Source organism: Taudactylus pleione, unplaced genomic scaffold (genome assembly GCF_031769625.1).
Source record: "Taudactylus pleione unplaced genomic scaffold, aTauple2 ptg000212l, whole genome shotgun sequence".
In the NCBI taxonomy this organism is placed as follows: domain Eukaryota; kingdom Metazoa; phylum Chordata; class Amphibia; order Anura; family Myobatrachidae; genus Taudactylus; species Taudactylus pleione.
Window position 1 is genome coordinate 7697888 of NW_028284614.1, and position 21933 is coordinate 7719820.

A 21933-nucleotide genomic window follows, 5' to 3' on the forward strand; every position below is an offset into this window, starting at 1 on the left:
TTGGGGTACTTAAGTAGTATCAATTGCCTCTAATTTGCTCCTTTACACAAGTGGTGAAGAATGGCATTAAGCAATATTTTTGGTGAAAATAAGTAGTCCTGTCACATTTGGGGTAGCATAGTTTAAAGTCGCTAAGGTGAAGTTTAAAAAAAAAAAAAAAAAAACAACCACACACCTCAAGCAAACACCTGCAATCATAAAAACACCTCACCTTACTTGCAGACCCCCCAAAAGCCTATTTCGCTAGTTTAAAACTTTGTATGTACCCCCACTTTGCACTTTTTGCCCCCATTTTCAAAGTGTTTTTTTGAGGTGTTCCTCACTTTTTTTTATGAGTTTTTTTGATGCAGTTATCCTTTTGGGGGGCTGTCCCAAGGGTGCTGAGTGTTTTCCACAATTTTGCACTTTTTTTCTTCACCTATTAACAGAGGCGAATCTTTTTTCGCATATTACATTGCATCGACTTTCCGCGTATGCGAAAAGTGTTTGCAATTGAATACGACGAAAATTTCCCGACTGGTAAAAAGTCGCAATCCGCGATACTTTTTCGCGGCTAATTGAATACAGGCCATTGTTTGATAAAAAGAAATAAAAAAGTTTGCCCTCCTTCAAGTGAGGGCGTCCCTGAGTTTGTAGGTACCAGAATGGGGAAGATTGTGTATTTTTAGTACCTCACCCATCTCCTTTCTCTATTACAATTTCTGTAGTGCAGGGTGATAATGCTCCTACATGTTTATGATGAGGCTTGTCCTTAGCACTTTTAATGCACACAATAAGGACAAGTCCCACTCACCTGTTGCCGCATTCGTCCAATGGTTCTGCACTGTGACCTGACATTTTTACCTTAAAATAAAGATTTCTACTTCAGGTTCCTTAGGGTCCACAGTTGACCTTGAGGGTATAGGGGACGCCCGGCACCGGTCAGCAGTGGCGCTCGGCCCCCATACCCTGGCGTCCACAAGGCCACCAGGGACAAATAGCCGCCGGGCTCTGTAGGAGGAAGAGCCCGGCGTCCCCAGCGGTTCTTAGTCTGGCCGGGGAAGATGGCACGACTGCACAGCAGCCGGCCCCTCCCCCCCCACTCAGTGCGCCTTTGCTCTGCTCTCAGGCCATGCTGAAGTGGACTCCTCCTGCAGGCACCACCCCCCAGCAAGTGTTTGGGGGCCATTTTCTGACTCCCAGGCAGCGGTGAGTAGCTGGTGTCCTGTGTCCCCCTCCATACTTCGATTCCCGGATCTGGTATGTAGTTGCAGCCTTCATTAACCCTTTGGTTTTGAAGTTGATTTGCAGCACTTTTAACTCTTTCAGTCTTCAGTGTCTTGAAGGTTGATTTAAATTGCCAGGTAATGCTGAGTTTTTTCTCCTGCATTGTTTGTGACTGTTTGCTAGCATCTTAATGTGTCTGCTTTACTCTACTATAAATATTGCTGTACACTGTTTTTCCGTTAAACCTCTGACTTGCTGTCCAGGTCGGGTTAGGTCACAAACAGTTGTGGTGTATACCCCTATTTACACACCTATATCTCCTTTCACCATGTCCAGCGGTGAGGATAATACCCGGGTGTCTATCCCCGCCTTGCAGTCTTGTGTGCGTTGTGCTGCTGGCATTCGGGTGACTGATGTGCTGCGTGAGGGTTTATGCGGCAGGTGTTATGTCCCTCCAGGTCCCTCTTCAGTCCTAGGGACTGCGCAAGAACCCCCGTGGGCGTGCTTTGCTCAGGCACTGCAGACGCTTATGGTTCGCATGGCTATGCCCCCTATGCTCCCCCAAGTGGGGTCTTCACAGCATCCGCTGGTTCTGGCTCCTATGCCACAGATCCAGTTGGCACCGCAGGTGGTTAATGTACCACAAGGGTCTCAGGTCAACCTGTCTGCGGGTTCTGACCCTGATTCACTATCTAGGACCCCTAGGTTGCTGGCAAAAAGGCCTTCTGTGTCTCTTCGCCATCCCTATGTGGATGAGGATGATAGGTCGTCCGAGGACGATGGTGTGCTTCCAGAGTCTGACTCGGAACTATCCCCAAGGGATGAGCAGCACAAGTCCAGTGTTTACATTCCAGGCCTGGTCCGAGCAGTAAAAGGGGTGTTGGTCATTGAGGAGGAGGATGCCCCTCCGGCTGTTAAATCTAAACACCCCTTGTTTAAAAGGGTTAGAAGGTCTACAGTCATTTTCCCTCTGTCAGATCAGTTAGTGGATCATCTGGAGGAGGCGTGGAAGCCTCCGGCGAGGCGGTTCCAGCCGCAAAAGCGTCTGGTCAATGCATACCCCTTTCCTGAGTACTTCAAGAAATGGGTTTCACCTCCTATAGTGGACTCCCATGTAACACGCTTAGTCAGAAGTGCGACCTTACCTATGCCTTCCATTGCGTCCCTAAAGGACTCAACTGACCGGAAAGTGGAAAACTGCCTAAAGTCCATTTACTCCTTGTCAGGAGCAGTGGCCAGACCGTCTATGGCTATCTCTTGGGTAGCTAGGGCCGTGGAATCCTGGGCAGATCTGTTGGAGGAGTCCCTGTCTCCTGATGCTTCAGAGGATCAGTTGTCCCTGGTGGGCAAGATACGCGACTCAGCTACCTATATGAATGAGGCAGCTCTGGATGTCAGTTTGTTATCCTCCAGAGTGTCAGTCGCGGCTGTTACAGCGCGCAAGTCCTTATGGCTCCGGTCCTGGAGGGCGGATGCGGACTCTAAGAAGGGACTGGAAGTTTTACCCTACAAACGGGAAAGTATTGTTTGGCCCAGATCTAGACAAGATCGTGGACACTTTAGCAGCGGCCAAGTCGGCTCGTCTGCCATCAGCCTTGGTCCCCTCTGGTTCCCGAACTCCATCCTTTCGGCCCTACAGAGCGCATACTAGGCTTAAAAGCCAGTCGTTTCCCAAGCAGACGGCTGTCAGGAAGACTGGCAGACCCAAAAAGCAAGCTTAGAGTACAAGGCATCCAGCCTCTAAACAGGATGACAAGTCCACAGCATGACAGGATGGGACGGGCCTCCCTTTGGGGGACCCCACAGTGGGAGGCCGACTTCTTCAGTTTGCCCAGTACTGGCATCAAACCACAACAGATGCCTGGGTAAGAGGTGTGGTCTCTCGGGGTTATGCCCTCTTGTTTCGCAGCCGACCCCCTCACCAATTCTTCCACTCTGACGTCTCCAACAAGGACAAAGCCTTATTGATACAGGAAGCGGTATGTTCCCTGCGCAAGGCAGGAGTGAGTCTCCCAGTACTAGAGCCCCAGCGGGGCATGGGGTTTTATTCCAAAAGCCCAATGGGACCTACCGCCCTATCCTGAACCTCAAGTGCCTAAACAAAGTTCCTCAGGGTTCCTCGTTTCCAGATGGCTATGGAACCGGGGGATTTCATGGTATCCCTGGACATCCGGGATGTCTATCTGCATATCCCGATTGCGGCTTCGCATCAACGGTTTCTCAGGTTCGCTGTGCAACACTTCCAGTTCCAGGCGTTACCCTTTGGCCTATCCACGGCCCCTCGGGTATTTACAAAAATTATGGCAGTTATGGTGTCCCATCTGCTGCTGCAGGGGATCCGCTTATTACCATATCTGGACGATCTGTTGCTCCTGGCAGTATCTCCAGAGGTACTTCTCCATCATCTCCAAAATGACCATCTCGGTGCTTCAGGCACATGGATGGGTCATAAATTGGGAGAAGTCGTCTCAAACTCCGTCGCAGAGGATACTGCATCTAGGCGATCTATTGGACTCACAGCAGCAAAGGATCTTCCCAACATCAGACAAGATCTCGGTGTTGCAGACACGGGTACGCAAATGTCTCCACAGTCACCGGGTCTCCCCCCCCTTGTTTTCCCCCTCTTCTTCTTTCATTGTTCCCCTGCAGATGGCCACTCTATTGTTTTCTTTCCTCCCTTCTTTCATGCTCCCTAATCTTTCTTAAAAGTGGTCGAGTTGGCAGATTTATATATTTATTACTTTTTGCGCCATATGGCTGGCACAACTTAAATGCTCCATTACGGGTAACAAATCCCAAGGTTTGAGCACGTTTTCCCAAACTTTGCCTCTGAATTTGCTAATATTGTACTTATTATTGTATTTAAGTTTTGTATTGTCGCAAAAAAATTGTTATTAGTCAGATTACATAATTTTTACCACATTATGTATCTTAATGCGCTAATAGTGGCCCTGATTCAGAGCCGCTCACTCTGAATCAGGGCGGCATTTTTTTTTTTTTGTGCCGGCCTCCTGGCCGCTCGCTAAGCTGTGGGTGACCACCCGCAGCTTTTGCGAGCGGCCAGATGATGGTCGCAACCATCAGGCTTGCGACGAGACCCTTGTGGTAGGGTCTCGTCCATCGCAAGCCCCAGTGGACTGCCTGCTCCAATAGAGCAGGAAGTCCACCTACTGACATCACTAATGAGGTCAGTAGGGACGCCCACAAATGGCCAGGTCTCGCACATGCGCACACCAGAGGCGGCGCATGCGCAGGGGGTAAAGTCTGAACTCATTCAGAAAGGTCAACAATGACTAGATAGACACCAGATGTTAGATAGTCAATAGGTCAGCACACTAACGGTCAACAGATACAAATGGTAAACACAAAAATGGTCGACACATTTATATATTTTTTTTTGAGGTTAGGCACTTACCCCAACGGGGTTAGGCACCAGGAGAGAGGGTTAGGGTGAAGATTAGGGTTAGGAAAAAAAAAGTTGACCTTTTGACCCTGTTGTCCATTTGTACGCGTTGTCCTACCATGTCGACCTTTAGTGTGTCAACCTATTGACTATCATCTGGTGTCTATATAGACAGTCGACCTTTTTACTGTCTAGCTTTCAATCCACGCCGAAGGAACTTGAAAGTGAGCAGCCTACGGTTCACATGTTTTGGAGCAGCTCTAAAAGGTGGATACACAGACAATATTTTCCCCGATCCGACCAACATCGTCAAAAATCGCCTAATGTGTACGCCCTATGTTGGACCATGTGCGCTCCCATTTGGTCGCCAGTCGCATTGTCAGGTCGGCCCTACATGCAGCTCAATGCAACCGACGCCCCCATGCAGTGGGATGCGGCAGGGGCCGACGTGCAGAGGACCGGATTGTGTCATGTGCACTGGCCGCCCGATAGGTTGTCCGTCACATCACTGGGTACACACATCCTTTAGTGTGTGTGTACCCACACTAAAGAGAAGCCGTGCACAATGCTGTTAAAGTATTGCATAGCATGTATGTGCCATATAGTCTATAATCTATAATATAGTCTATAATGTTTTCAGTTAGCTGCCAACTAACAGGTGACCACTGAAAGTATGTATAATTGATATTGATGAGTGGGGGGGGTCAGCTCGCTCACTGCAGAAAGGGGAGAGCTTTGGGCACCTCCACCATGGTGTGCAGAAATTCCTGCCACCATTGTTTACAGTTGACATTATGCCAGGCAGCGGGATTCCATTGTCCAGGATCCCGTCCACCGGCAAATTGACTACATTCCCTGTGAAGTTAGAGGGAGGTCTTACAGAAGCAACATAATGCCTTAACTACTGGACACCTAGTGGTTCATATGAACTCTAGAATTAAGCAGATGACACTATTGGTGGAGAGAATAATAACGTGAAGCGTAATAAGAGTGGGTTTTTCAGAAAGGCCTTTCTTCAAGAACAATGCCTGCATCCGTGGGGGTTAAAATTATGAATCTATTAGTAGGTGTTAAGGATTAGGGCTTGACCTGAGGGGACATGCTACATGTGATGGGGCTGTGGTGTCCCAAGCAGACGTGCTGTGTGTGATGGATAGGCGTGACGCAAGATGACGAGCTGTACAGTGTCATCGGAATATTTTCATCTACATTTTGAACATGTTTTTATTACATGCTTGCATAAGAATTTTGTTCTAATCCCAAATAAATGACCCTCCATAAATAAGAAATTGGACAGCATTGGTTGTAAAATGTATTGCCTAAATAAAATGAAAAAAAATTATTGCACCATCACACACAATAAAAAAAAAAAAATATATATATATATATATATATATATATATATCTCACCAGTGCTCGTATATAAAACACTCCAATTAGGGTAGAGAAAGTGATGTAATCCTCCTGTTGACAACGATTATGTAGGTCTCCCCACACAATTAATGTGATGGTATCCACACCATATAGCCAGGGGCCTTACATTTAGATTTTGAGGTCAAATGTTTTTTTTATAGCCACTCAAAATGTACTGCCTGCACTTTAAGATCTTGCACTTTGTGGTGAGGGAATTGTTTAGTTTTTTTTTCTTTTGTTGTAAGAGGAATTGTACTTTCATTGTATTTTAATATATATTCTGTTTTTATAGATTATTTTTTTAGAGCATTATATACCTTTTTTATTGTGTCTGCATTGTTGTTGGTGGAGGGAGAGGAATACCTCTGTGGATATTAGTACAACTAGCTGCTTTATTGCACACTATTTATTGGATAATTTTTTTCTTTGCTAATTTATTGGTCTAAGTGCACCAATAAAAAGGAGATTTCACTTACTAAAAAAAAAAAAAAAAAAAAAGAACCCACAAAAAACCCCTGAACACTTAGGCACGGGATGCAGCTTGCGGGTTTAACTCCCGACGCTATTCAATTACTTGCCAATTTACACACGCGGCTAACTCATTGATCCAAGGTTAGGTGCCCGGCCCCATGGCATTACCCTGCACAGTAAGCCCCAGATGGTGCACTTAATGCAGATTTTTCCCCTCTTAGCTCCTGAGGAACAAATCTGTGTTAAGTGAACCTGCAGGGGCTTGCCGCGCAAGGTAGCAGTAATTAAACAGCACAGACCAATGCTGCAGCCGCTCACTTAATCCTGCAGCTAATTTAATCTGCCCCTTATATTTTTTCCAAATATCAAAAGTATACAAATCAATTTAACATATTCTTAGCACATCTAAAAACTATGTGTAAAAGGCAAATGGAAAGCATAACTACTGCAGAAAAATAGCATAGCAATCACTGAACTATAAGACAGATGCATTAACATTGATGATATATAGAGGAAACACTTCAGTGGAATTAAATAAAAACACACACACACACACACACACACACACCACTTTAACCTGGTTATATATGAGATATTTAATTGAAAACAGTTTAATAAAAAGTTTGTGATAAATGATTTAGGAGAATGGTGATGGTGTCGTTTTATCAAGTCATTTAGAAAACAGATATAGAAAATTTCAAGTTGCCAAAAAAAAAAAAAAATCACCATGACATACAGATTAAATAAATATAAATCCCCTTGTCGTACTAATTAATATATTGTCCACACTGTAAGGAACTCAGCAGGAATTCAGAGGGAATTCTCACTTCAGGAAAACAGAAAATTACCCAAGGACAGGCAGTTTATTTCATAATTATTTGTGGGAAGATCCCCCTAAACTTGCGGATGAGAAGAATAACGTGCTTCAGGTTCCAGGGCTGTAGCATACTCAACACCTTCAGGGTTACGTGGCACGGCATGTGTTGTTTGAACTTCATGTCTTGTAGTTCCTGTACCAGATGTCGGATTCCTGTTTGGGTTTTAAAAAAAAATGTTTTATATAATTTTATTAGTACTATCCACAAAATAATTCAATGTTGGAAAAACACATCTCACAAGTTAAAAGAGAATTTAGCCACAAATTGGTTACATTGTTTTAGCATGTCCTGACGAAATATTCATGCCTTCCTTGACCGCAGCAGCTCCATATGCTGAAATGCAGCCCCAAACTTGCAAGGCTGGAAAGTAGTACAATAATGAGTGTTTGCAGGCAACAGTGAAGCATGGTGAAGGTTCCTTGCAAGTTTGGGGCTGCATTTCAGCAAATGGAGTTGGGGATTTGATCAGGATTAATGGTGTTCTCAATGCTGAGAAATACAGGCAGGTACAGTACATATCCATCATGCAATACCATCAGGGAGGGGTCTGATTGGCTCCAAATGTATTCTGTAGCAGGGCAACAACCCCAAAACATACAGCCAATGTCATTAAGAACTATCTTCACTGTAAAGAACAAGGAGTCCTGGAAGTGATGATATGGACCCACAGAGCCCTGATCTCAACATCATCCAGTCTGTCTGGGATTACATGGACAGAAGGATTTGAGCAAGCCTACATCCAGAGAAGATCTGTGGATAGTGCTCAAAGATGTTTGGAACAACCTCCCTGCAGAGTTCCTTCAAAAAAAAAGTGTGCAAGTGCACCTAGAAGAATTGATGTTGTTTTGAAGGCAAAAGCGTAGTCACACCAAACATTGATTTGACTTAGATTTCTGTTCTGTTCATTCACTTTATTTTTATAACTTCACAAAATGCAAACTATTAAACACTTCTATTTTTTAAAGCATTATTTCCACGGTACTGTTAAAAAAAAATTAGAGATATATATATATATCATACATACAAAACAGCAAAAAGTATTCCACCAGCACTCAGAATTAAGTCAGCAATAAGATGGAAAAACTACACGGTGGTAGATAATTCAGAGATCTCAGTTGCCTAGACTTGCAAAAATATGGCTCAGCCTCCAGGCCACATCACGCCTTTGCCGATACTGGAGGTCCCCAATACTTGGTCAAAGTCTGGGATGCAGAACCCCAAAAAGCCGGCAAAGGCCAGCCAGCCCAGAGTTAGCCATATTTTTGCAAATATATGCAACTGAGATCTCTGAATTATCTACCACCATGTAGTTTTTCAAATCTGATTGCCGATGCAATTCTGAGTGCTGGGTGGAATACATTTTGCTGTTTTTTGTATAGAACAATCCCTCCCTTATGGAGCGTACACACGGTCAGACTTGTCAGATTTGTCAGATGAACGATTGAACGATTTGAACGATTTTACCAAAGTTTTGAACGATTGAACGATTTTACCAAAGTTTTGAACGATTTGAACGATTTTTGACTGCATTAAAATTAATGGAATCGTCCAAGTCTGACTGCAAACCCATCAGATGTCAGATATCGTTATCTGACAAACGGGAACGCGCATCGTTGATCGTCCATCGTTCAGGCATGTCAGATATGAACGATTTTTCATCAGATATGAACGACTGAACGATTTTTAAATCGTTATCGTTCATATCTGAAGAAAAAATCTGATCGTGTGTATGCACCATTACATGCACCTGAGTGATATTACTGAAGTGATTGAGCAGCTACCAACATACATACTAATATATTATACAATACATATATATATATATATATATATATATATATATAATAAATTTTGTGTATTACACACACACACGACCACTATTGATTATAGGGGAGAAGTTTACTTAAGGATCAATAAAAATAATAAATCAAAAGCGATGTTGTGTTTCAGGGACTAAATCACACATTTACTAACATGATTTGTAATGATTTTCAAGTGTTAGTAAATGTGCGATTTAGCCCCTGAAACATTGATGGTGATCGACTTGGATTGGATTTTTAAATAGATCAAGAATAGGTTAATATGGTGATGACGCTGCAAAGATTATAAATCAACTTTCTGCTGGCAAGCCTGTCAGTTTTTTATTTTGTCTTTTCAGTAAATTAATAGAATGTATTAGTCGGGGAAAATTACTACAGGTAATCCCCTGATCACGGCTGCAGCAAATTCCAAAAAATTACAGAAGCTTCAACATTTTATTCATCTCCCCCAGTCTTCCTCTACCAGCCGTGTGCAAACCACCATTTAAAACAATGAAATGGGATAATTTATTTTGTGAAATAGATGCCAGTAAACCATTGAGATTATTTAGTTTGATAAAAACATCTGAGAATTAATAAAAAAAAAAAAAAAATTCTTTAAATGGAAACCAAAAGTACTTACACAAGTTTTGAAACAATAGCTGCAATGAGACCAGCCAAGACTAAGAACGTCAACACACTGAGAATAGAGGTTATCACAATCATCCCGCCACTTCTTCTACCGGGCCAGGTGTCGGTGTTCGCAGGGGATTTGCCTGAAAGAGGACAATGCACTAATAATCCATATTATTCTACATAAAAAAAGTGCTGCTGCTGCTTTTTTCTTTCAGGGGGGAGAGTGGGCAGGGGTTTTAGGCCAGATTTTGCGCCAAAGGCCCATTGGCTATGCCAGTGCTCCTATAGGCTGCTGGGAGAGAACACATTTTGTTTAAATATCAAGTAATAGATATTAAATTCGGTCAACGATTACATATACATGATGGGCCCAAAAAGGGACACAAGGGGAAAAAAAAAATAAAATCCAGATGTGTCCCTCTGCATGGAAGTACATCCTTGAAATCTATTTAACTCTCACCAGTTTTGGTTGGCAGGCAGTTTCATCGTCATGTTAGGTCAGAGGGGCAATTTAGTGGTCAACATAACAGGCTCTTGTGGGGTTCATCAGCTCATGTTATGAGGCAATGACCTTATTGAAAGGTGTTGGGCCGGACATATAAATCACTACACTGCCATTGTTTCCTTGTCCTACAATCCATTTATTTTCTCCCCTAGGAACCCTTCAGCCTTAGCACAGTCTTTCATGTATGATCATCCCCTCACTTATAGGCATGGTGGTCTGGTGGTTGATCAGAGCCCATGGTAGGCATGATGAGACACCTAAGCAGCGCTGCAGTATATCCATTGTGCCCAGTTACCAGGATATTAGCCCTGTTGTGAATACAGGTGGCACCCCCTTTACATGCCGAACCATACACTGAAGGGGCATCGCCCACCGCCCTCCATCCAGTCAGTACCCTTGTAGCTAAGGCGCAGACATCTTTTTAGACTAATAAAGATGAATAGTTTACATATGCCAGACACAAGCTTAAACTCCTGTACTTGGCATACTGCAGCAAACAATGTTTTCAAGAGAAGGTTTATTAATGTTCCTTACCAGTTCTAGTAGTGATTTGTGATGACCAGGACGATTCATGCACCGGTGCTACTGCAGGAGGATTGTAAAACACATACTTAAATCTGAAACAAAAAAAAAAAAAAAAGGAGGGGGAGTTAGCCATCAGTTAAATCATTCTCCAGCCCAGTGAGGCGGACTTTGGCTGTCTGCTCCAATTGTCCATTGGCAGTCAGGCTGTCTGTCCTTGCAGAGTGACGCCATAGACTTCTAAGAATTGAGATTATGGTGGAATTTTACAGATGTGCCCAAGCTAGTTTGTTGCTCCATAAAGCCATGTAGTGCGCCATGCATCTCGCGCCACACAGTAGCCTTGAGTCACGCCACACAATGTTTCGTAACAGAACGTAGCGTAGCACTGGAAAAAAAGTAATATCGTGTAATACAACTTTTTGTCCACCAGGTGTCACTTTTCCTAAACTACACAGCGCATGCGTCAGATTTCCAATGCATTTTCTGTATCACCGCCCGATGATTGACTGATATACATACACATATACAGTATATATTATTTTATTTTTTGTCTCATGGGCTCAAACGGGGTCACAGGCACGCACAGCTTTCCCTGAGATGTGATGAATGTGTTTACATGTACTGTACTAATATGGCATGACTCGGTAGCGCGAGCATAATAACCTTCAAATGCGTCTGAATCACACAACGATGCGAATTGATAGCACAAGCAGCTTCTGCTGATTAAAATGATATGCACCATGCCTATGTTCTATGAGCCAGTGCAGGTGTATCTGCACGTGAAACACTACATTATAGTATCAGTGACTAACACTGTAACAGTGATTCGCTTGCAGAAACACCAGCACTCGCTCACAGAACATAGGCATGCTGCATAGAATTTTAATCAGCAGAAGCTGCTTGTGCTAATAAGAAGCATTTGAACTTTTTGAAGGTAAAAAAAAAAAAGATGCACAAAAAGACACTCGTCGCTACCGAGTCACACAGCACTCCTGTGACCCTAGACTCAAAACATTTCTCTCGACATCGCACCAGTTGGCATTTCCACTATACAGTAGACATTGTATTGCGCACATAACAGGGGGCAAGTTTTTCATAAAGACAGATCATGTCGGGTTCAATACTTTAAAAAAAACAACACACTACTTTGCACTTCCCTCCTACCTTCCTCTCTGTGTATGGCCACCCAAGTTCCTTCACCACCTCCCCCCACCATCACACATTACTATTAAACTCCACTGAGCTCATTGTATGGCTCACCACCACTCCCACCATCATTCGCTTCTATTCAATGCCGCTGCATGCTGAGCCAGCTATTGACATTGTACACATTGCCTGCTTTAATTTGCACACATCACATACACGACAGGTGCAGCACTCAACTTGGCTAGTGTGTGTGGGCTAGTGGTTAAGGTGTGCACCTTGGGTGTCTCAGGTTTGAATCATGGAAGGGGAGTTTTTTTTTTTTTCCTTTTTCCTCCCCCTTTAGGTTTTTAAATCTTCACTATGGGATTAAAAATAAATCACTTGGTGGTGTGTGAATTCTGTTATTTATACAAATATATATATACACAGTTGGGTCCGCATACATCCAGCCTCCTTGCACGTTAAACAGACATTCGAGTCGCACCATGCCATGGTGTGACTCGGCAGCGCGAGCGTCTTTTATGCAACTTTTTAACCTTCAAAAGCGCCTGAATCACCCAACGATGCAAACTGATAGCAGAAGCTGCTTCTGCTGATTAAAATGATAGGCATGCTGCAAATGTTCTGTGAGCCAGTGCGGGTGTATCTGCACGCGAAACGCTACGTTACACCAACAGCGACTGTAACACTAACGTAGTGATTCACTTGCAGATACACATGCACTCGCTCACAGAACATAGGCATGCTTCATATCATTTTAATCAGCAGAAGCTGCTTGTGTCAATAAGACACATTAAATTAAGGTAAAAAAAGACGCACAAATCGACACTCGGCGCTACAGAGTCACACAGCACTCCTGCACGATGGCCCTGATTCAGAGCCGGACGCTCTGAAAGAGCTCGCGCTCTGCATCAGGGCATTTTTTTTTTTTTTTTTTTTGAGCGGCCTCCTAATTAGCGCTGCTAATTGCATACTGCCCTAAGTTTAGTTCCATATGACAAATCACTTTTTCAAAGATCCATGTGAATTAAAAGCCTACAGATGCCAAAAGAAAAATGACAAGTGTTGTTGAATAACTAGTACAAGTTACTCCTTTCAGTCTGTGCATCCAACTCCATCTCCTTAAGTTAAATACAGATTCTTAGCCATAAGTTGAAGCTCGTCCCTCAAGGAATCCAATACACTCAAGTACCTTATTGCCTCTACAGACACAAATTATTGCCTTTTCCATATGTTTTTATATTTATGCGAGGAACAAAAGTTCTTTTAGACTCTGCCTATCATCGCATGTAGAAGTAGTCTTGCCTACCACTGATGTGGCTAGGGACAACTTGGCACTAACCCCACTTTAGTTCATTTGGTCTCACCCACAAGTGGCCACTTCTGGGTTTCTTTCAGGACCACTCGAATCTCAATCTGTCCCTGCACATCACTCATCTCCTGATCACTCAGCTCTGGGCTGCTGGGGAACACTGCTTCTTCCACTATATAACTAGCAATCAGTCAGTTGCATCCTACCTCACATTCCCCTCATTACTTCATGTCACTGCCATCGGCACATGCAGCCCTGTCCTCACTAACACAGCACTCATCTCATGATATACACACTGCTATTGGCAGGGGCGTTTCTAGAGAGGAGGGGGCCCGTGTGCAGTCTCCGACACGGGCCCCCTCCTCTCCGCCCGGCAGCGCACTGAGCTGTGAGCAGCCAGCGCCGGAGTTATAGACTCTGGGCACTAGAGTGTGCCCAGAGTCTATAATGTATGCACAGGTCACCGGGAAAATGGCCATTTTCCCTGTACTGCGCATGCGACGGGAAAATGGCCGCCGCGCCCATTTTCTAGTCGTTTTACAGCACCGGACCCCCACGCCGACGTGGGACTCCGGAGAGGTAAGTAATATTATGGATGCAGGGTATGCGGTGCGGGACCCCCCTGGACCCAGGGGCCCGTGTTCCCTGCACACCCTGCACCCATTATAGATACGTCCCTGGCTATTGGGGTACGCTGCTCCTTCCACTATATAACAGTCTGTGGCGCTTCCAGTCCTGGGATTCACGGAATTCAAATGCGCATTGCACAGTTTAGCCGGGCATCGCTGAACACTTGGTTCAGAGTGCGCTGGCTCTGTGGGCAGCCCTATGCCAGCCCACCCCCTCAACAGATTTTCTTTATTCCCCTTTAAAATTAAGGTAATTTTTTTTTTTACCTGTGGTGGGGGGCCCTGAAAGTTATATTTTATTTTTTTTTTTCCCGCCCATGGACCTGTGCTCATACATGCCTACTCTCCCGGGAGGCTCCCGATTTTTCGGTTAAATCCCCGCACCCCCGGAAGAGTAGGCATATCTCCCGCATCCCGCCCACTTCCTAGTGATGTGGGCAGGATGGGGAGATTTTACCTGGAATTTTCGGATCTGTAGGGAAGGGGCGGGGCTAAATGGCGCAAATTGCGGGGCCTAATGACATCTAAAGTCTGGCTCCGCCCCCCGGAGGAGGAGGAGAGCAGCAGGTCCCCTTCGGCTGCTTCCGTAAAGCTGCCTAAGAATGTCGGCAAGTACGCCTGTGCTTTTGGGACAGAAGGGAAATGTAACACTAACACACACACACACACACACACACACACACACCTTAAATTCAAACATAGGGGGAGCGATGCGAACCACTACCTCTCCAGCACCACTTTAAGCCCTGCCCATAAGTGAGAACACATTTTGGAACAGACGCCTCTCCTACAATGTAGCAATTTGGTGATCAGGCAACAGTGGGAGTCCTAGAACCATATAAAATACGTCCCAGAGTGGAGAACCCCCAGAAGAGATCGCGACGGGATTCGGCTGGATGCCAATGGCATTACAGAGTTTTGGTGCGCTAAATCATTTTTGCTGTGCATCAGTGCAGCGCTGCATTTTACCAGCCCCCGCTCTTGTACAGTCCATTTATTTACCTGTAACCGATGCCAGTTTTGAGTGGTCCGTTGCAAGGAACTGTATTAAAGCAGTTTTCATCGTTCCCCACTCGGACGACGTATTTGTCCAGAATGCTTTGACCAACGGCTGGTTTGCCTAACTGAGAGATTGCAGGGATATCTGTGCAGTTGGGGTTTGCAAAAGTTGCCGCCACGTACGGAGCTGTAGACCCGACATTTGTTGAGGTGTAGGTATTAACGTTAGAAATGGTTGTGCTTGCGGCACCTGAAAATAAAACACAATGAAGGACCGACATCAATATCAAAATAAAAGTCGCAGGATGTTTTCATAAGGAATACATAATAGGGGTGGGGGGGGGGGGTGTACAATTGTGTCCTTATACACTGTCGCTGACTCGCGGCAAATACCCTTCTCTCTGAGCGCCAGCTCCCCAAGCAACTTGGCCATTCCAAGTATATTTCTCGCTCACAGTATTCATATTATTTGCATAAAATAAAACAACTGGGAGTGACAGTCAAACTGTGGGCCTGATTCAGAGCCGGACGCTCTGAACGAGCGCCCGCTCTGGATCAGGGCGTTTTTGTTTTTTTTGTTGCGGCTCTTGGACGCTTGCATAGCTGTGGGTTACCACCCACAGCTTATGCGAGCGTCCATGATGATGGTCGCAATGGTCAAGACCATCGGGCTTGCGACGAGACCCTTGCGGTAGGGTCTCGTTGCCGCAAGCCCTGGAGTGCTTTTGGCTCTATCAGAGCCAAAAGCACTCCCACTGGGGCCGGCCCCAGCCGGTAGGCGTTCCCATGGGAACGCCTCCGTCTGGGCATACACGCCCCCGGCCCACCCACCAAAGGGGGCGTGCTGTCGCTCAACATCGACAGCACGCCCCCTTTGGTGCGAGACCCAGAGCGACGGCTTGCCAGTCATCCCCCCCTGGATTTGCAATGGGTTGAAGGCAATCATCCCCCCCTGGATTTGCACTGGGTTGAAGGTCTCACAGTCAGGGCCGTCTCTTCCATTGGGCTTTTAAGGCAGTTGCCCAAGGGCCCAAAACTTCAAGGGGCCCTCTAGCCCCCTGCAGCCTCTGCCTGTTACTATTTTTTTTAAAAGCACTAGTCTGGGCTAGTAGTCGTCCCCCCCTTCCCCTTCCTCTGGTACGCAGCCGCGGGCAGTCTGTGTCTCTGTGACACAGCTGCACCGCGTGTGTAGCGCTGACCGGACGGAGTTCGGTCAGCACTACACAGTGACAAATACACAGCAGCTGGCGCCGGCAGCTGTGTGTTTGTTTTAGCAGTCGATGAGAGTCAGACAGACTCTCATCAGCTGCTGCTCCCACTGCCGGAGCCGGGCATCTTCCGGCCCCCGCAGTGGGTAATGGGAGAGACGTCATGACGTCTCTCCCATAATGCAGAGCGGCCCGGGAGGCCGGACGGAGGAGCGGATGGCAGCGGCGGGTATTCAGTTAAGTGTTTATCTTTTATTTGTCTACCGGGGGGGGGGGTATATATGGGACTACTGCTGGGGGCCACAACTACTAGGGGCACTACAAGAGGGGGGCAGGGGACTACCACTGGGGGTTCTGCAGTGAGAGACCACGACTGGGGGCTCTATATAAAGGGCAATACTGGGGGTATTGCATAGGGGGGGGTACTACAACTGGGACCACTTTACAGGGCACTGCATGAGGGGTACCACTACTGGGGAAACTGCATTGGGGGGGACGAACTACTACTGGGGGCACTATATAAGGGGCATACTACTGGGGACACAATGGGTGGGTAGGAGCCCCAGTGCATTGCTTTGCCCAGGGCCCACGCTGCTGTTAAGATAGCCCTGCTCACAGTGCCCCCCCTCCCCAGCAACAAGCTAAGGGAACACAGCCTCGCCTCCCACAATTAGGTCACGCCTCCTTCACCGAAGCCGGATCTTAACGGCCCTAGCTGCATCTACAAACATGAACTTTACAGTAACTGCCCAAACCAGGGCAATTGAACTGGAGAAAAAAAAAAAAAAACACAACTTACCATTTGCCACTACATACAAAGAGACTGTGATTTGGCTTGCATTTATATAGAAGCAATAAGGTTTTTCCAAAGCAATTGTAGTCTGTGTGGGATTGAATCTGCAAATATTTGAGCTAGCCAGTAACGGTGCCTGGAATTGTGCTAAAGACAAAAACACAAACATTACTCAAAAAAAGAAGGTGTAAGAAACAATAATTAGTTCAATATATTTAAATACTAAAGAGGCAGAACAATGAGGGGCCTATTCATTAAACGTAAAAATTCAATGGAGATAATTAGCTTTAGAACTCTCATGGAGTTCTAGCTAATTATAGGTGGAATTCATCATTCCACCTCTCCATAAGTATCTATTCCGAAAAGCTGTCATTTTTGCGATGACAGCTTTTCGGGAAATAGATACTTTTCCCTCTCTACACTAACTTACCGCATCTGGAAACAGTGCTGCGCATGCGCTGTTACATCTGTGAAACCACCGCATGCGCAGCACTGCCAACAGATGCGGTAAGTTTCGTACCCCCCCCCCCCCCCCCCCCCCCCCGACTTACCTGTCCGTGCAGCAGCCTCCGGCTCAGTCCTGCTGGTCTGTCATGTGGTTTCCCTGCAGACCACATGACAGATTAGAAAAAAAAAATTTTTTTTTCTTTTTCTAAATTTTCTTGTGCTCTGCTGGGGAGCACACATGACAGACCAGCCTCCGGAGCCTGAGGACGGAGCAGAGCGCCGGAGGGACTCGACTCGTCGGGGGACCTGCACACGCTGATACAGGTTAGTGGATTCCGCTATTCGCCACCTCACAGTGGCGAATAGTAACTGCAACAAATTCCGAAAATTGATAATTTTCAGAATTTGATGAATACCATAATTTCCACATCCCCATACTAATGTATGGAGAGTGTGGAAATTAACGCAGGGGGACTTAGCAAGGAGATTCTCCTGTGTTAAGTCTGTTCATGAATACCAAAATAACGTTATTTAAGGAAAATGTCCTTAAAAACGTTATTTTAGTGTTGATGAATAGGCCCCTAAGATTGCTCACTAATAAATCTTTCATTAGTTAATTATTTTTACATCTTTGAACCCAGGCAGGTTATCCCATCCTAAAAAAAAAAAAAAAGCCACCTCAAACATTGCCTCTATCTTTGATCACTTTAGGACAGTGGTTGTGTCCAATGTATTGCCAGACTCAAATGGTGCGTACACACTGGGCGATTAAAGTGGATGACTGAACAATAACGTTCAGTCGTCCACTTTATCGTCCATTTTTTACACCAAAACAATGAACGATAATGACGACGCGCGTTTCCGGCGGGTGTTCGTCATTATCGTTCATCCAGTTAACATGCAGGCCAACCTGACGATGTCGTCAGGTTGCTGCATGTTGGGGAATGGGGGAGAGCCCGGCGCTGAACCATATCGTTAATGATATCGTTCAGCGGGTGTGCTCAACGTCATGAACGACATTGCGCACACCCTGTCGCGGACACACTAGACGATATCGCTCAGGGAGCATATCGTCTAGTGTGTACGCACCAATACGCAGCGGCAGGGCCAGCGATATTACAGCGAGCATTATTGACTGGTTCGTATTAACCATTGGAGGCCTCTCTCATATGCCAGATCACCTTTTGAACACGGTCTAAGGACCAGCCGCAGCTTTTAAATGGTGGAAGAGTAACAATACACGTCAAACAAATCTTACACAGGTGAAGACTGAACAATAAGGGCAACTTATGGGTGTGCGGAATGTGGGACTGTGGCACAAATAATATTTTGTGGTTCCAGGGGCGGGCTAACAGGGCCGTCGCCCAGGGCCCAGACCCCTGGAGGGCGCTACTGTATCCTCATACAAAAAAAAAAAAAAAAAGGGGAACAGTGTCTCTAAAAGAGACATCCTCCCAGGGGCGGATGGGTTCGCAGCAAGTCCCGTGTCCCCCAATGCTGGGCCGGCTTGCAATGACTGCTGGGCTAAACAACAGCTCAAATCGGGCAGCGGTTCTAAGTATAATGGCCAGCCGCAGCAGCACCTCCCATGGGCCTTTGCCATTTGCTGCGCTCCGACGGAGGCTAGCTCCGTGAGCGGCTCTGTGTGAGGCAACATGTTGTCCCCTCCCACCACCGAGTCCTACCTCCTGGTCAGCCCTCCTCGGGTCTCTGCACGGGGTGACAGTCACAGACAGGAGCCTGTTCTGTGGCCCTTCTCTGAGAGGCAGGGCGGAATGCATGATGTCCCTGGCTCAATGCATCATTTCCTGTCTCTGGCCGTCTCTGCCTCCTGCTGCCTGCGCAAGAAGAGACTGGAGCTCAGCATGCAGAGAGGAGGGCCTGCCCTGCAACTTCCATCCTGGAGGAACCACCCCAGCCACAGTAACAGGAAGTTAAAATAGTACTTACAATATATAAAAAAGTGAGGGGGGGGTGTTGGTAAGGAGCACCCGGCGTCTATTCTACGGCGGTGACCGGGTCACCGCATGTTTGTCCACCCGTGGGACACTGCGTCCCGCGGGTGAGAACGGCTCCCGCAGGCTGTTGGGGCAGGGCGCTTTTTGCCCTCCTCCTGGAGGGCAGGGTGCTTTTTGCCCTCCAGAAGGAGGGCAGGGCGCCGCGCCCCGCTAAAGCAGCCTAGCGGGAACGCTATGACAATGCAGGACAAGTACATGATTTATAAACATTGCTGCATAACACCTAAAATAGCAGCAGGGTGTCAGTAACCAAGTTTTAGGTGCCATTGTAAATTAAAGTAAAATTAAGGCAAGAAGAAGCCCGTGAGGGACAATATCAGGACACCTTCCTTCCTCAACAATGTGCAATATCAGGTTTGTTTGTTCAGATCTACAGAAAAACAATTGACAAAAACAAAGAGTATTTAAAAAAAAAAAAAGAAGAAAAGAAGACACACCCCTTGCATTTTGAGTGAATACACAAGGAATAGAAACCAAGGGGCAAACAACTTTTTTTTTTTTGAAGTCATGAGACACCTGTACAATATTTCAGAAGAACATTCAAACTATCTGGCATAGATATACAGACAGGGCCGGCTCTAGGGGTGTTCGACCAGTGTGGTCGAACAAGGGCGCACCCCTTCCCAACATCCCAATTTCAGCGGGACAGTACTGTCCCACTGTTCCACCTGTAGGCCGAAGTGGCCCACAGTGCCGGACCCAGAGTCTGAATGGATGCTGCGTGCATCATGCATTCTGTGACGGGAGAGGGCTAGGGGAAGTCCAGCTAGTGAGGCTCCTCCCAGCCTGACATTATTTGGAGGCGTGTCATGCAGGCACACCTCCAAATAACATCACATATGGGGCATGGCCTATGGTAATTAGGCCACAAACCCATTTTTTGGTTGCACACGGCTTCACCATGCGCGATGTGAGGGCGCCATTTGTAGTGCTGGCACAGGGTGCTCCAAACCCTGGAGCCGGCCCTGTATACAGAGTACCAGTGGTTCTCAGACTTGGTCCTCAGGACCCCACACAGGTCACCTAGCAGGAGCACAGGTGTATTCATTACTGGCTGGCACATTTTATAAGATCCACAGGTGGAGCTAATTATTTCACTTGTGATTCTGTGAGGAGACCTGGAAAACATGCACTGTTTGGGGTCCTGAGACTCCTGACAGAGTTTGAGAATCTGTGGCTTTCCAAATACTGTGGCACTACATGATCCAGCGACCAGCATGCACCACCAGCCTCTAACTAGCGCACGCTGGTGCTTGTGGTTCAAAAATAGTTGAAGAAAACATTTTAAAAATATATATTTTTTTTTTAAAGTGACATTACCAAGTCATCAAAACCAGGCTATAGTCACATTTTCTTTAGCTCCTAGCTGGAACAGGTATTCATTTCTGACAGACTTTATATGAGCCACAGGTGATACTAATTATTTCCCTTGCAAGTCTGTGCAGAGATGGAAAACATGCACTGCTAGCAGTCTCTGAAGACTAAACCATCCACTAGGAATATTGTTATTGTTACATAGGGGTACAGTTACTAAGATGTGAGTTCTATCAAGAAGTGATGTTGCCCATAACAACCATTCAGATTCCAGGTAATATCTTCTAGAAGGTGCTAGATAAATGAGAAGTAGAATCTGATTGGTTGCTATGGGCAACATCACTTCTTAATAGAACTCCCATCTATGTAAATTTACCCCATAGACTCAACTATACTTATTAATAATTACATACAGAGCAGTAAGGTATAAAGTCACTTACCCAAACAATTCTGCAACAGCCACACAAACACAAACAAGCTATTAATGGCCCCCATAACTCTGCATAGATGGTGACAGTCACTGGTGTCCCAGAGATCCAATGTACAACTACACAACTAATACATTGGAAACAATCTGCAGGTGTGCACAGATACACCTGCAGCTCTGACCCCTCCCACCTCATCAGCCAATCACATTGCACAGTAAAGAAACTGTCCTGTATGGTAAGGTGTAGTGTATTGAATATGCAAGGAACAATGGGATAAACAGCCCAGAGCTGTAAGTAAAATAAATAAATTAAATGAATTAATTCTGGGTAAGAAGATGGTGTCTCATTATTCTAAGGCATGTTTGGTCAGATAATAATAAAACATACCGGGAACATTTTGGGTTAAGTTAGTGAGTTCATTAGGTTGGATGGGTCGAATTTAACCCTATATTGTCTAGATCAGTGGCTTTGCACATTTGTATAAAATTGTTAATACAAAGTTGTTTCATTAAAAAAAAAAAAAAAATGATATAATAAAAATAGCCGTTTCCACCCCCAGCTCTCCTTCCTTATCTACTGTATGTTTCACAGGTGGACAGCGCTTGCTATAAAGGCCAATTAGGCAGTTGCCTGGAACAGGACGTTTATATAGACTTACTATACTATCCCTTTAATCCGAGACACTCATGAATTACACAGGTTCTGTGGCTGATTAAAACCAGGTGAGATGCAGGCTTAAAGTCAGCCAGTCACAGAACCTGTGTAATTCATAATTGTCCCGGTTTAAAGGGATAGTATAGTAA

At 45.6% G+C, this 21933-nt stretch overlaps 1 protein-coding gene across 1 annotated transcript; it reads right to left on the reverse strand.

The window, feature by feature from the left end:
• Window positions 1–6558: 6558 nt before the first annotated feature.
• UPK3A (uroplakin 3A) lies at window positions 6559–21212 on the reverse strand. Its single transcript, XM_088478296.1, has 6 exons — window positions 21143–21212; window positions 16930–17070; window positions 14926–15172; window positions 10846–10928; window positions 9814–9946; window positions 6559–7523 (listed from the first exon to the last, which is right to left on the reverse strand). The coding sequence occupies exons 1-6, from the start codon at window positions 21195–21197 to the stop codon at window positions 7388–7390; spliced, it is 795 nt and encodes a 264-aa protein (XP_088334422.1). The 5' UTR covers window positions 21198–21212; the 3' UTR covers window positions 6559–7387.
• Between the last annotated feature and the right edge of the window lie 721 nt (window positions 21213–21933).

What these genes read in the sequence shown, in the direction of transcription:
- UPK3A (XM_088478296.1), bottom strand. Translation starts at nt 21,197, where the DNA reads ATGGGGGCCATTAATAGCTTGTTTGTGTTTGTGTGGCTGTTGCAGAAT. An exon ending in GCTGTTGCAGAATTGTTTGG is followed by an intron (nt 17,071 to 21,142) that starts GTAAGTGACTTT and finishes TTTTGTCTTTAG; the next exon opens with CACAATTCCAGGCACCGTTA. An exon ending in TTTGTATGTAGTGGCAAATG is followed by an intron (nt 15,173 to 16,929) that starts GTAAGTTGTGTT and finishes TTTTATTTTCAG; the next exon opens with GTGCCGCAAGCACAACCATT.